Source organism: Myotis davidii, unplaced genomic scaffold, assembly GCF_000327345.1.
Source record: "Myotis davidii unplaced genomic scaffold, ASM32734v1 scaffold290, whole genome shotgun sequence".
Classification (NCBI taxonomy): domain Eukaryota; kingdom Metazoa; phylum Chordata; class Mammalia; order Chiroptera; family Vespertilionidae; genus Myotis; species Myotis davidii.
Genome location: NW_006285049.1, coordinates 6,569,314 through 6,585,655, shown reverse-complemented (window position 1 = coordinate 6,585,655; position 16,342 = coordinate 6,569,314). Strand labels below are relative to the sequence as shown.

Genomic DNA, 16,342 nt, shown 5'->3' with positions numbered 1-16,342 from the left:
GTGGTGGGAATAGAGCAGAGCAGTGAATAAGACAAAATAAGGTTTCTGTAAGTGCAATTATCAAAACTCAAGGTTAATCTTGTTTTGTCTGTGCCTTCACTGCTTTTCTCTTTCTCGGATTATTTAGAAGTAAATCCAAGATACCATATTTCAAATGCAAATAAATATTTCATTGTGTATCTCTAAAAGATAAGCATGCTAAAAGAGGGTGCTTATGCATTAAAATTTTTATTTTAAATATTTTTGTGTTAAATTGTGTGCAAAATATATTTGATTGACATTGGAGAATAAGTAATTTCAAAGAAATAGTAATCCTCATAATCTGTATCCAGCCTAAGAATTTCATTGAGTTCATTTTTAGTTAATTGAAAAATGATCCCTTTTATCCTCAAAAACCTTTTTTTACTTTGTAAGTTCTAGTTTTTATTTTTGGTTTGTATGTAATGGTGCCATTGTTTTCTAAGATATTTCTAAAATGAAGGTTCCAAACATACCAGTCCTGAAGCCTTGTGTACTTTTGCTAGCATTTAGAGAGGAAAATTACATGTATATAGTTTATTGTAAGATTTGTACAGGAATTTCAAAGAGTGATGATATTTTCATTCAGGTCTGGCATTGCAGGTAACGAAAAGTACTATTTGAACTTTTTTAGTATAAGCTTTTGAAAGAGAAATTCTGAAATCTTTGTCACTCATCATGGATTTTATTAGAAAGAAAGAGAAATCCATGAATGTTGTACCTAGATAAGGCATGAACTGTCTCTGAAAATATTTTTGCTTTATCACAGACTCATATAGTCATCTTCATTTCCTTAAATCTTTTCATATAGCTAGGGAGTTTTCTTTAAGATTAGATGCCTACAGAGCAGAAATGCTATAATGTACTTAGATTTGAACACTTTCTCAAAACAGGAAACAGTTTGATTTTTATTGCTTGATACAAGAGCTGTTATTAGGAGTTGTCCCCCCCCCCATTTATTATTTGGTAAAAACCATTTGTTAAATATGTAACTAAATGTGATTCTAGTGTTACTTCTTTGAAAATTTTACCATACACATTTTATTTTTTATTATTTTTTGAAAATATTTTTTATTAATTTTTTACATAGAGGAAGGGAGAGGGATAGAGAGTTAGAAACATCAATGATAGAGAAACATCAACCAGCTGCCTCCTGCACACTGCCTACTGGGGATGTGCCTGCAACTAAGGTACATGCCCTTGACTGGAATTGAACCTGGGACCTTTCAGTCCACAGGCCAACGCTCTATCCACTGAGCCAAATTGGTTAGGGCCCATACACATTTTAAAATCCTGAAATAATTTTCTAGTAACTGGGGGAGTTGAACAAAGGGATAGGCTGCTTAGGAAGAAGCTCTCTCTCCATTTGTAGAAATGTTTAGGCATATGCACTCACCATCCTCCAAATAAGCATGTTCCAACAAATAAGGATATTGTGGGATGGAATTTCATGGTTTCTTAAAACTGGAGAAATCAGTAATTCTACTTTTATAACAAATTTTGAATTAACATTTTGAATAATATGTTTTGAATTAGAAAATGTTATAATTTGTAATGTTACTAATTTCGGCTTAATGACATTTTTTGGAAGATTAGCATTTGCTTAGATTTAATTGAAAGCTCTGTGGAAGATAGTGTTTAGAACAAACTCAATAAATTAATCTGTGTACTATGTTGTTTTAATATATTTTTATTGATTTCATAGAGGAAGGGAGAGGGAGAGAGAGATAGAAACATCAATTATGAGAGAGAATCATTAATCGACTGCCTCCTGCACATCCCCTACTGGAAATGTGCCCGCAACCTGGCATGTGCCTTTGACTGGAATCAAACCCAGGACCCTATCCACAGGTAGATACTCTATTCACTGAGCCAAACCAGCTAGGCTGTTTAGTATGTCTGATGCAAACATATAAAATGTTTCTTATAATTTAATATCTAACATACTAAAGAAGGAAACCACCTTGGAAAAAAATTAGTTAGATATTTTAGCTGTCAGGTAGATATGAACTACTGATTTTATTTTTTCCAAGCACATTAACAAATTTCCTACCCTTTGGGAAGTTTGAATAGGATGTAATAACTTATTAACTGAATAGTTGTAGTTACCAATGCTAAGAAGCAATTTAAGAAATAGACAATTAAAAAAATTTAGTGCTTCACGTAGACTTACGTAAATAGTAAACATTCTTTGAGCACTTAGTTTATACTATTGTGCTAAATGCTTTACAATCTGTTTTTTATTTAGCCCTCACACCAACCTCATGAGGTAGGTATTAAGCTAATTTTACAAATAATGAAACTGAGGTTTAGTAAGGTAAAGTATCCAGCTTTGAATGTTGGGCTTTATGTTTTGTTTTTTTATTTTGTTAAATTAGTTAACTTACTAGTTGATCATGTCTTACACACTGTGATAGCTTACCAGTTTCTTCCACCTCTATCTCACCTAATATTGATAGAAAGTTAGCATTAGTGCTCAAGAGCAGATTACTTACAGATATGTGCTCTGTATTTCTAGTTTTTACTGTTGATCATCATTTTTGTTCAGTTACTTCACAGCAGCTACTAATCTAAGACCAGTGTTGTTCTCCCTCTGCCCAATTTCATAACCCCCACAAATAACCCATTCAGTTGCTAAAACGTTAAAACAGTGGTTCTCAACCTTCTGGCCCTTTAAATACAGTTCCTCATGTTGTGACCCAACCATAAAATTATTTTCGTTGCTATTTCATAACTATAATGTTGCTACTGTTATGAATCGTAATGTAAATATCTGATATGCAGGATGGTCTTAGGCGACCCCTGTGAAAGGGTTGTTCAACCGCCAAAGGGGTCACGACTCAGGTTGAGAACCGCTGCTTTAAAACGTTAACAACATATTACTTTGAAAATTCATTCAAATTTTACATTGGGTTTTCTTTTGTGTCCAAACCTATGAAGTCCAGAGCTGTGGAGAGATAGCAAAATGTTTCCTCCTGCTCTTCCTACCTCAGTATTATCTCCCTATTTGCTGTTGGTAATGTGTAGAAAAGTCTTGCATTTCTTATGAACAGTATACCTTAACAATAGACCAAGGATGTATGTTATCTTAAATGATTTTATTCCTAAAATTCCTAGGCAATTAGAGATTAGAGTTATTGTAACACAATTATTTTCTGTAGTTTATTTATTATTAAAACAATATTTTTCTTTTACTTATGGTTTTCTGCATTGCTGCATGTTAAACACCTGGTTTTCTTCATTGAACGATTTTATTTCCTTTAATCCATGTGAAGACCGTACTGTTAGTTACATTCATGTTATTTCATTAAAGCATTTTTGTTTGTTTATACATTTACTTTATTTGATTAAGGATAAGATCTCCTGTGCTTTTTTGAAACCTTTCCAAAACCAAATAGAGAAATTAGTGATTGTTGTATATTTCTTTTTGTCTGTTTTAGGATGGCTACCATAGAGTAGTTAATATTGTGACAAAGAGACCACCACTGCTAGACAGACCGGGTGAAGGAGGCTACAGTAGATATTACAGTCATGTTGATTACCGAGACTATGACGAGGGCCGCAGTTTTTCTCATGGTCGAAGAAGTGGTCCACCTCACAGAGGAGTATGTAAATTTACCCCATGTACTAATTGTTACTTTTTTTATAAGTTTAAAAGTCATGTAATTTTTAAAATTTATGTGACTGGACATGAAGGCAGTTGAATAAACACTTCCTGCTTGATGCTCTGTTGAATTGCCTGCTGGAGCTGTCAAATGGGAACTGGTAGTGAAGAATCTTGGGGTGCTGGACAAAGTGGGTAAGCACTCTGGAGAGCTTTACCTAAATGACATCAATTCCAACTAGGCCACATCATCAGGGATTTGCAGAAGCAGTTACAGGTAATCTGTTCCCTTGGTACTCAGTAAGTGATGACCAAGTGGTTACCATCTCTTACAAATGTGCCCACTTATAATTACTTTGCTTATTTTTAGCATGATGAAATGCTGTGGGTGAGGTTGGGTTAAGGTTGAGTCTCTGTTTCATTTTTGCTATAGTTATTATTAAAATTTATTTACTAATTCAGATTAGAAAGCACTCAAAACATCGCCTTTCCCATAGTAAGCACTTTTAAAATGTTGGCTGATATCATTACTATTTTGACTGCTGTTATATCGTTTTTTGTGATCATCTTTAATAATATAAAACTATGTATTTAATGTTGCAGTAATATGTCATTGAACTTGATTGAAAATATTCCTTGATGCAATTTCTTCAATGTAGCTTGCATGTTTCCTCTGCTAGGCCATTTTCCTACATTATCTCTTTTTCCCCTTCCCTATTGTATAATATTGTAGTTGACAGTACCTATTTAAGCATTTCTTATGATAAAATTTGACCTTACATTTGCTGTTGGAATTAGTTTCTGTACTTTTCACTTGAAGAAATGGAGGTAAGGTGACTTACCTAGGGTGGGTATACGTATGGGAGTCCAGTTCTCTCACTGCCATGTCATGGTTGCGCTGAAAATTCTATAGTGATAATGAGACTATTCAGTGTTTTCTTACGTTTGCTTTGAAAGTTTGGAGTTTTAGGGTTTCCTTCTCATAGAATTAATTTTTATTTTATTTAACTTTAACATGTCATGCTCTTCCTTAAGAAGAGGGATTCCATTTTGAAAAGTAAATATGCATTATCCCTATCCTAGAAATACTGAATTTTGCCACCAGAGCCCTTATTCCAGGTAGTCTCAGGAAGAAACAATTTGATCTTTGCATAAAGTTGTTAACCCTCTTGTGAAAACCCTGTGGCCATTTGCTACTGTGTTGAGGGAATTTTGGATTTAATGGACCAATTTGTATTTGAATCCTCATGAACATGATTTTTTTCTAAAACCTTGTAGCATAATAGTGCCTCAGCAATAATTTTTTCTATTGATATAAATAGTGTTTATACTGTATACAACATTTCCTCTTTAAATTCTCTTCAAACAAATAAGCCCACTCGAGATTCTTAGGACTTTTATGACACTGATTCTTTTCTAGACTTCAGTCATATAATGCAAACTACTTACTTGATCCAATATTTAATTATAGCTGTTGAGTTTTTTCTTTTGTTTATATTTAATGTTGTGAAGAAAAATGATGAATAGACTTTATATAAGAGCAGAGTCTGTGATGCTAAAGGAAATGAAAATAGTATTTATTTAGCTGAATCATTGTTTCTGATTGTAAGTAATTCACATGTTGTATTGTTCTGTGTATCATTTTAAATTAATTGGGTGTGGATTATTATGTGTTTCTTTTTTTATGAACCTTTTCAAATGTGTCTATCTTAGAGGACACAATGTATTTGCTTTCTTTGATTAATTTCAAACTTAGTGCCACATTTAGCTCTAACATAGCTTATCAGCAAGGGTGGTTTCTTGTTTCCAAATTTAATAGGAGGTAAGATGAGAAATGAAAACTTGAGAGAAAAGTGGGAAAGTACTAAATTTCTTATTGAGCTTGAAAATTGATGAGATAACTTGACATACGAATAAAATGAAAGGCCAATAAACATCTACTTAATTAAATTTAAATTGAGCCTTTGTTCTTGAACAGCCCTTAGCTATTGTTATGTTGGTATATATGTCCTTGGCAGTAAGACTGTTAGGGTCTACCAGATAAATATTTAAGCATTTTCATTGAAATAAATGTATCACAGATTCTCAGTTTATTACTAATTTAGTTGTTGAAATGGATGATTTGTATATTTTTATTTTATGCTTTTTAGCCTCAGAGAAATTTAGAAAGGTGTTTTGTCTTCATATTATTTTGGTCTTAGAGACTAGGTTCCTAGTACTACTGTTAGATATATTCTATGTGATCAAAATAACACAAATATCTAACTTTTTATTTTACAGGATGAATCTAACTATAAGTGGACAAGAGATGATCATTCTGGAAGTCGTCAGCCTGAATACAGGTAAAAAGATGAAATTAATAACATAACTACTTTGATATTTGACTCACGAGATATAGTAGGTCCTTGGGTTACTTTGGAGATTCGTTCCTATGGCGCGACATAACACGATTTTTGCGGTAAGTTGGAACCCACCTACATAAGCACCTACGTCACTCACATGGAGCACATACACAGCAATGAAGTGAAACAGTAAAAAAAATTAAAAGAAAGAAAACAATTCCTGATCTTTACTTGTGGTAAATAAAAACAAACAAACACATAAAGCATATATGTACATACAGCGAAATGATGGAACTTTTTTTTTTATAAATAAACTACAGGCCCGGTGCATGAAAATTCATGCACTGGAGGGGGCTGTCCCACAGCCTGGCCTGCCCCCTCTCACCGTCCAGGAGCCCTCAGGGGCAGGAGGCAACCCGGCGATCAGGGGAAGGCGATGCCCCATCATGACACCTCTGCTGCTGCCACTGTTGGCAGCGCAAGCCTCAGCCGGCCCTGGTTACCTGAGCCTCAGGTGGCCCTGGGCGGCTGGGCAGCCAACATCCGAGGCTTGCCTGCACCTTGGGCTGGCCCTGGGCGGCTTGGGGATTGAGGGGACTGGGGGACTCTGGAGGCAGGCGTGAGGAGTGGCCCGGCCCCTGCTGCCCCGGCGGGACTGAAGGGACTGGGTGCTGCCATCTTGTGGCTGTGGGCGCCACTATCTTTGAGGGTGTGGCAGTCAATTAGCATATTTCCTCCTTATTGGCTGTGGGCGCTGCCATCTTTGAGGGTGTGGTAGTCAATTAGCATATTCCCTCGTTGGCTGTGGGCGCCTCCATCTTTGCAACGGCGTGATGGTCAATTAACATATTCCTCCTTTATTAGATAGGATGGGAAATGGTGACGTAACCACGAAATGACGTACGTCGAGTCTGATGTAACTCGAGGACTGTCTGTATCAAACCTCAAGGGGCTTCTGCTCAAGGTGGCAGTGTAGATAAATGCGGTACTTCCACGACCACATCAAAATTACAAGTAAACTACAGAATGAGCATCATTCAGAATAGCCTGAAATCTATCTAGCTGAACAAAAGTTCTATAATTAAGGATATAAAGAAGAAGCCAAATTGAGACTGGTGGTAGGGACAGAAACACAGAATTGGCTGGTTCCATGCCACATGTGGTGGTTAAAAATCGGGAGGCTCCCACTAAGGAACGAGGGGTTCTGTCCCACACCAGGATTCACCCACCAGGGTTCCAGTGCCCAGAAAAGTAAAAACCAGTGGGGATTGTTGCTTAGCGAAGCTCTCATTTAGAATTGAAGGTCAGATAAAGGTCTTCCCAGACAAGAAAAAGGAAAAAGCTAAAGGAATTCATCACCACCAGTGAGACATAGTAAACAGTTTTTAAGAAGAAGAAGAAAAAGATAAAAAAATATGAATGCCTTGGCTAGGTGGCTCAGTTAGTTGGAGCATTGTCCTGCACACCAAACGGTTGTGGGTTTGATTCCTGATCAGGGCACATACCTAGGTTGTGGGTTTGATCCTTGGTTGGGGTGTGTATGGGAGGCAACCGATTGATGTTTCTTTCACATCAATGTTTCTCCCTCTCTTAAAATCAATAAAATATATCCTTAAGTAAGGATACAGTAAATTATATGAATAATGGTGTTAAATACATACTTATCAACAATTACTTTAAATGCAAATAAATAGATTAAATGCTCCAATCAAAAGACATATAGTGGCTAAATGGTTAAACAAAAAAGACCCTTACATATGCTATCTGCAAGGGACTTGCTTCAGATGGAAAGACACACACAGACTAAAAGTAAATGAATGGAAAAAGATTTTTCATGAAAATGGAAATAAACAAAAAACTATGGTAGTACCCATGTGGTGTTCCTTAGTGGTTAGAGCATCATCCCATGCACTGAAGGGTTATGGGTTCAATTCCAGGGTAGGGCACATTCTCAGATTGCAGGTTTGGTCCCCAGTTCGGGTGTATGCGTGAGGTAACCAGCCAGTGTTTCTCCACACATCCTAGTCACATAGGTGGACTATATTTCCCAGCCTTCCTTCCATCTAGATGTGGCCATATGATTAATTTATCTCCAGTAAAGTGTAAGCAGGAGTTCTCCTTCTACATGTGTTCTTCCACGCACACTGACCTTTTTCCATGTTGCAGGGTGGGTCCTGGAATGGAATGACAGCAGATCCGTGGCCTTGGAAGCCACATGTTGAAATAGAGTGGTCAGCCTCGGTTTCTGGATGATTGCATGGAGTCTCTCACCCTGGCATGCCTGCCCTAGACTGTTTGATGGTAGCTAAACTTCTTTTTTAAAAAAAATACATTTTATTGATTTTTACAGAGAGGAAGGGAGAGAGATAGTTAGAAACATCGATGAGAGATAAACATCGATCAGCTGCCTCCTGCACATCTCCCACTGGGGATGTGCCCGCAACCCAGGTACATGCCCTTGACCGGAATCGAACCTGGGACCCCTCATGCCGCAGGCCAAGGCTCCATCCACTGAGCCAAACCAGTTTTGGCTACACTTCTTTTGTGTAGTGACTGAACCCTGCATTTTTGGGTATTTTTGTTATAGCAATTTAAGCTTATTTTATCTCTGTAACAATACTCAGTGTTTTATCTCTTCGTCCATATCTCATACCTAGAATACTTTTAAGTGTAAAGATGTGGTTTTGTGGAAAGGGCTCTGGACTTGGTCATCAAACTTCTAATCACAACTCTGCCTCAAGACATTTATTTTTGTGGGTAGTGTACAATAAAAGGTAATATGAGAACTCCCTTCACTTAAGTCACAGCACCCTAGTTCTAAAGTTTCTAAAAAAAGATATATGTGGTTTAAAATTATTCTTAAGTTTTCCCTACTAGCTGCTTTTTCAAATGATTCCCACAGTCTTAATTCCTTTTTGAAGTTCATGTTGACTAGAAATGAAGTAGTCGGTATTTTGTGTGGAATATTTGTGTTGGATGTGCAAAGGAAAGAAAAATGAGGTCCCAGATAAGTGAAATGCTGTCTTTCTCCCCGTTCCTCTCTCCTCTTACATTCCCTGCCTCCTACTTTAATTGAATTTTACTCTTAACTGGTAAACATATGTCTGCTTAAAGAGAGGGGTCCATCACAACTTGTCTGGTGTGACTGATGTCATGGGCTGAAATTACCTTGAGGGGATGCATATTAATAGGTGAGAATTCTGAGCTTTATACATCGGCTTTCGCAACCAACATCCGAGGTAAATGTAGTGCAGATAGTTTCAAGACTATATTCTGAGGAACGGTGCATTATAGGGCATTAGTTCTTCCCATCTTCCATTCTCCAGGTAACTTTGCCTCCTGTGTGTGTCCAGCATTATGACTGAAATGTTTGTGATACAGCCGAAGATGCTGTCCCAACTCTTAAACTGTTTTTTTGAAAATAAAAAACATTAGTTCAGTTAAGTATGGCTTTAAAAAAAATCTTTATAGTAACAATTCCAGTTATACTGTTATTTATATTTCTTCAAAGGCTCTTTTTGATTTCCTGATAATTAATTGTATTTAACCCATTATATCATGCATTTATCCTCATTTTCAACATAGCTAAAAACATTATAGTTTGAAGACTTTAGATGTAGGTATTCTTGTATAAATGGAACTTGGCAGTAGTCACAGTGCAAAGTTTCTACCCTCTGATTTTTGAAATGGCATTAAAAATGTGCTCCAGTTTCCACTATCCTATTGCTATTTAGCATGTTTCAGGGTAATTGTTAAAATAAACAAAATTCTTTCTTTAAAATTAGGATGATACTTGCATAAAGAAAGTTATACTAGTTGCTGTTGATTGAATTTTATAGATAATCATGAGTGTTGGGACTAACACATTTTTTTTTTTTTAATCCTCATCCTGGGATTGTTTTTCATTGATTCTAGGGAGAGGGAAGGAAGGAGAGAGAAGCATTGATGTGAGAGAGAAACATCGATCAGTTGTCTCCCATATACACCCCAATTGGGGATTGAACCCACAACCTGGGCATGTCCCCTGACTGGGAATCGAACCCACGACCCTTCAGTACATGGCATGACGCTCTAACCAACTCTACCACACTGGCCAAGGAGGGACTAACACATTTTAAAACATACATATATATTTTTATTGATATCAGAGAGGAAGGGAGAGAGAAACATCAATGATGAGAGAGAATCATTGATTGGCTGCCCCTTGCACGCCCCATTTTGGGGATCGAGCCCACAACCCGGGCATATGCCATTGGCCAGAATCGAACCCGGGACCCTTCAGTCCAGAGGCTGATTCTCTATCCACAGAGCAAAACCAGCTAGGGTAGGACTAACACATTTTAAAAATAAAAATAGTATGCATAAAGTTGTGATATTTGTATCAATTAATTGATAATTTCCCTTTTAATTTTTCTGGGAAACCAATAATCTATAGAGGTTTCATGTTTTGCACTTTAAATACTCCGTGACAGTTGTTTATGTGGCTTTGTTTTAGTTTGTACAGTTTTTCTGGAAACAGTTCTATATTTAAGAATGTCAAGCTTAAATTTATTTTACTTCTGTGATTTTAGTTGTTTTTTGTTAAAATGGGATTTTACATCTGAAATAAATTTAAGGAATCTTAATGATCAGGAAAACAGAAACGTCTGAGCATTTCAAACGGAGGGTTAGAGTCACTGGCAATCCAAGGTTACCTTAAGGAATTTAGGTCATGAAGCCAGGCTAGTCTATTTCCAGTTTACCCTGCACTTTTGTAGCCCTTTGGCATTTCAACCCTCCTTTCCTGGTGAGATCTGGACTCTATTTTTATATTATAATCCTTTGAAGCTATCAAAATTATTTCTCAACTTTTCATCCTCTCAGCTTCTGCTTCTGAAATTGGCAGATAGGGAAAAACAGCCCCTTAAAAGATAAGCTCAGCTCTCTGGGCTTTCTACTCTTCTTATTGATTCCATAGTTCTTTACTGAATTCTTAGCTCTGATGACTCTAAGCAGTTTGCTAAAAAAAAATTTGGTTTTTCTACATTTTTTTTTTTAGCAGTCAACTTAGTTCTTAATTTTTGGATGTAGAGGTATTTCTTTTTTCTTGTTTTTAAAATATATTTTTATTGATTTCAGAGAGAAAGGGAGAGTGAGGGGGAGAGAGAAACATCAATGATAAGAGAGAATCACTGATTGACTGCCTTCTGCATGCCCCTACCGTGGATCCAGTCCACAACTTGGATGTGTGCCCTGACCAGTAATTGAGCCGTGATCTCCTGGTTCATACATAGGTCGATGCTCAACCACTGAGCCACGCTGGCCAGGCTAGAAGTATTTCTTGAATGTAATAGTGGTGTTTTGTTGAAGTAGCAGAAATTGAGGTGAGCCTTGAGGTAATGGTATCTTTGGCTTGAACTTTATGAAATATAAATATTTTATTTATTTATTTTAAATGTAGTATATTTTTATTGATTTCAGAGGGGAAGGGGGAGGGTGAGAGAGATAAAAACATCAATGCTGAGAGAATCATTGATTGGCTGCTTCCTGCATGCCCCCTACTAGGCATGTGCCCTGACCGGGAATTGAATCCAGGACCCTTCAGTCCACAGGCCAACGCTCTGTCCACTGAGCCAAACCAGGGCTAAATATTTTTTAAAAATATAAAAAATTTAATAGAAAATGTCTGTTAAATGTGGAGTATAGAATTAAAACCATGAGTGAGTGCACAGAAGGACAATGGAAGACTTAAATTTTTCTACTAATAACCATTTTGTGTTTATTTGTTCATTAGTCATTTGATAGTGTTTAGTTGCATTGATATAGTAGCAGACTCCAAAGATTTAAGAAAAACTATAAGAGAAAAAAATATTTTTTATTATCAAGGGTTATTTTTTAATGTTTTATTTATAAAAGGTTGTTAATCTGCTTACTGACTTTTCCTATAGAGTGGGTAAAAAAGAATCCTAATACTTGGAAGTGATGTTGAAGGTTAAGAGTTGCTGTGTTAAGATAGCATTTTTCTGAATAATGGGAAAATAAATAGCAAAAATATAGGAAGTGGGATGATTTCTTGGAAGATTTGCCTTTGCAGACAGATTACCCTGAATTGGAGGAACCTAATCACGTTGCACTGATTTCTTAGTGATCCTCTGGGAAGCTGACCTAACACCAGGTGATGGTAGCTGAAATTGACAAGGCTGACTTATTTTGGGCTTGTCATGTAATGCTATGCTACTTGTGTGTTCAAAAGAAATCATTAAAATGTACTAATGATTTTCTGACAATAGTTGGTCTCACAATTTGTGTTTTCTTAAAATAAATATTAATGAAAATTATTTTCTCAAAGATAAAAAGTTCTGTTCATTTTCTTTAAAAAATCCTTTCAGGTCATGTTAAATAAGGAATATTTTTTCTATATCACGTTTTTAGAAGAAAATAGGCACCTTTCTTTTTAGTAAACATACATAAAGTACACAAATCAAGGTATGCAGCTCAATGAATTGCCATAAGTGTAACCACAATTTGGTTAAGAAATAGAACATTACTTGTATCCAGAAGCTTCTTTATACCCCTGCTCAATTACTTCCCAATTCTTCCCCATAGGTGATCATTATTCTCACAAAGCAATCACAAGGCAATATTAATAGTCAATGGGAAAAATTACATTTGTGACTTTTACAATTTTTTGTCAAAACAAACTGTCAATTAGAAATGTACAGGGAAATGAAAAAAAGGTAAACCTAAATACTCATTTAGTGCACTGTAATTTAACACATTAGAAACAATGAGAGTTAGAGTTTTATTTCTTTGTAAAAAGCTTATTAGAGTGGTGCCATCTCATTTTATACCTTAAGATACAGAACAAACATCTTTTTTATGCCTTGGCAAATTGTCATACTGCATTCTAAGATTGGATTAATTTCCAACATTTATCTTTGTCTTTTCATTGTGAAATACCTCTGAGAGCTCCTTTAATGTGAAGAATTTTGTTAGTTTCTCTTCCTCTGGCACATTTCATTCTTTTGGTCACAGTCTTTTTTGTTAATCCTCACCTGATGTTTCCTATAATTTCCCTTTTATTTTTAAAGGGAATCAATTTTCCATTGATTTTTATTATTTTTTAAAATATATTTATTTTATAGTAATTTGCTTCTTCAACATACCATTTTTAAAAAATATATTTTTATTGATTTCGGAGAGGAAGGGGGAGGGAGAGAGAGATATGGAAACATCAATGATGTGAGAGAATCATTGATCAGCTGCCTCCTGCATGCCCCTCACTGGGGATTGAGCCTACAACCTGGGCATGTGCCCTTGATTGGAATTGAACCTGGGACCCTTCAGTACGCAGGCCGATGCTCTATCCACTGAGCCAAACTGGCTAGGGCTCCATTGATTTTTAGAGAAAGTGGAAGTGAGGGGGAGAGACAAAGAGAAAGAAACATTGATGTAAGAGAGACACAGATTGGTTGCCTCCCACAGTTGCCCTGGAGATTGAGCATGTAACAGGTACATGCCCTTAACTGGAATTGAACCCGGACCCTTCAGTTCTCAGGCTCTATCCACTGAGCCAAACTGGCTGGGGCTCACTTTTCGTCTTTTATAGTCAATAAGTTTGCCTTCAGTAGCTGCCTCAGGGTACAGTATCTTGAAGGTAAACATTGTCAACATTCTCATAGTTAACTATTTTTCCTGTAATTCTGTTTATGTTCAGTTTGAATTGTACTCCTATCGTTATCACTTTTGTATTTCTTGGCTGCACTTTTGTACCCCACCAGTTGTACAGTAAAAAATCTCATATCTTCAGACATTGATTGCCACATATCCCCATTTACACCACCCTGTCCTCCTCCTTGCACTTGCTGATAAGTTTCCAGGATCCCATTCCTTCTTCCTTGATGATTATAATTTCTAGCTCACAGTCTTTCTCTCCATTCCTCTCTATCCTGATTGGATGATAACCTTTAACACTAGGTCGGGATTGGTCTTACGTTTTTCAGCTCTTATCTTTAGCATGGTCAAATCCTAGAATCATCCCTGGGAATTGTTCTGCCTCTTCCATGGGCTCTGAGTTTCTGCTTTTCACTTATAGATGTCATCCTCATATACAGTGCTTACATGTTAGTGAGATTCTCTATTTGGAGAACCTTCTCAGTTTTGTGTGCATGAGAATCACTTGGACGGTCTTGTTAAAGCCCAGAATCCTGGTCTCACAGAAATTTTGATTCAGTAGGTGTGATTTGATGTCCGTTAATGGGCATTTCTATCACCTTCCCAGGTAATGCTGATGCAAGCCTGGGGACTGCATTTTGAGGAACACTTTCCCTCAAAGGGTAATCAAAACTTTCCACTCTGCCTCAAGCTTCTTTCACATTCTTACTTTGTTTACTTCCTATTGACTTCTAGAATTACTTTACTGAGATAAAGCCCTTGTGAGATGAGATTTCTCATATTTTCTCTTGAAAACAAGAATTTTTCTCTTTATCCCTTTTATTTTCTTTTCTTCTTTCCTTCAGTGCCATTCTCTTCTACTTAGTTTCTTTGTCTTATTTTCTCCTGTTGATTTTTGGCTTCTTCCTTATCAGTAACATTCTTGAGTCTTTAAATTATGAGTTTCTCCTTCTACAGGAAATTAACCCTTTTCCTCAATTTCCAGATGTGATCAAATAAGCCCCTTCCTTCAAAATACTGTCCCAATTCTCTCCCTTCTTCCCTCTGTCAAATTTTATTGACAAAAAAGTAATGGCTTAAAAAATACCTTAATTTTTTCTAATGTGCTTTGGTTTCCAAAGCTTCACTGGGCAGTCCACTCACTGGTCACATGACTCCTAGGTTTTAAATGCAGAGATCTCTTCCAGCTTCTGCAGTATTTGATATTACTTTCTTTTCCCTTTTAATAATTTCCTTCCTATGCTTTTTAGTCACTGCTTTTAAATTTTTTCACTGTTCTGACTACTCTGTTCTTGTTTGCATAATACCCTTTAATTCCGCTCTGCTTTTTCTTGAAGCTTGGAATACTTTTTCTACCACCTAGATTTGTGCTGTTCAAAATGTGCCTATTGAGCACTTGAAATATGGCAGTTCACTAGCTAAATGTGCCTATTGAGCATTTGAAATATGGCAGTTCACACAGATGTTCTGTAAGTATAAAATACACAGATTTTCAAGATTTATAATGAAAAAGAGAATATAGCCTGGACAGTGTGGCTCAGTTGGTTGGAGCATTGTCCCATACACGAAAGGTCACGAATTCGATTCTGAATTCCCTGTGAGGGCAGGTGCGGGTTTAGTCCCAGGTTGGGGCACATATGAGAGGTATCCTATCGCTGTTTCTCTTACATCAATGTTTCTCTTCCTTTCTCTCTCCTTCTCCCTCTCTCAAATCAGTAAAACATATCCTTGGGTAAGGATTAAAAAAAGTAAGAGAAAAAGAATATTAAATATCTCACCAAAATTTTAATATTGATTACATGTTGATAATATTTTTAATAAATTGGGTTAAGTAAAAAATACTAAAATTTCACCTATGATACTTTAGTTTTCAAATGTGGTTAGTATATTTGAGGTTCGAAACAATGTTGATCTAAATTTCATCTTTAAAAACTTACAGGTTAGTTTTCCATCTTATATAAATTTCTCTTCTGAATTACAGTACTAGCCCTCTGGAACATTTATGTCCCATTCTCCCAGTCTGATACTAAGCTTCTTCATAGGGTAGTTCTTCGTAGTTATTTTCATACACACACATGAATAAATGATGGCTAATACTATCACTTTATCAAAGAGGATGTGTGGCGTAGAGGATACCAATTGTGATGGGGTGTTTTTTTTGTGTGTTTTTTGTTGTTGTTTTCTTTTAATCCTCACCCAAGGATATTTTTCCTTTGATTTTTATAGTGAGTAGAAGGGATGGGGAGAGAGAGAGAGAGAAACATCAATGTTGGTTGGTTGCCTGCAGCATGCTCCCTGAGCCTACAACCGAGGTACTTTACTGGAATTGAACCCAGGACCCTTCAGTCCTTGGGCCAATGCTCTGTCCACTGAGCCAAACCAGATGGGTCCGATTGTGATGTTTTTGCTTAATGCTATCGGCAATAGGAGAGGTTGATGTGAAGGGGAGGAGACATTACTTTGCTCTGAGATGTTAAAATCTGACATGTATTTTCCCCAAGTGTATCCAGCCACGGAGGCCACTGGGATAGTTCTGAACTGTTTCTTCTGTTGTGATTTTACTGCCATCTGGCGTCAGGACCAGGAACTGTAGCTCAGCGTTTCTTTTCTTTCTCCCCAGAGAAAGTAGGCAATCTTTTCTCTCAATATTGGCCTCCTCTTCTCCATCCCCAAAGTAAGTTAACAGTAAGAGCTCATTTTATTTCAGTGTATGAAAAGTTTATTA

At 36.6% G+C, this 16,342-nt stretch overlaps 1 protein-coding gene across 4 annotated transcripts in view; it reads left to right on the top strand.

Annotated features, from left to right (window-relative positions):
• Window positions 1–16,342, top strand: part of PPHLN1 (periphilin 1) — a 108,999-nt gene that overhangs the window by 18,109 nt on the left and 74,548 nt on the right. For 2 of the 4 annotated variants that reach the window (XM_006755541.2, XM_006755540.2), the window contains exons 3-4: window positions 3,459–3,623; window positions 5,903–5,964. In XM_006755541.2, the coding sequence (XP_006755604.1) occupies window positions 3,459–3,623; window positions 5,903–5,964 (227 nt within the window). The remainder of the gene's footprint in view (window positions 1–3,458; window positions 3,624–5,902; window positions 5,965–16,342) is intronic. The other 2 variants (XM_006755543.2, XM_006755542.2) reach the window with 1 other exon arrangement.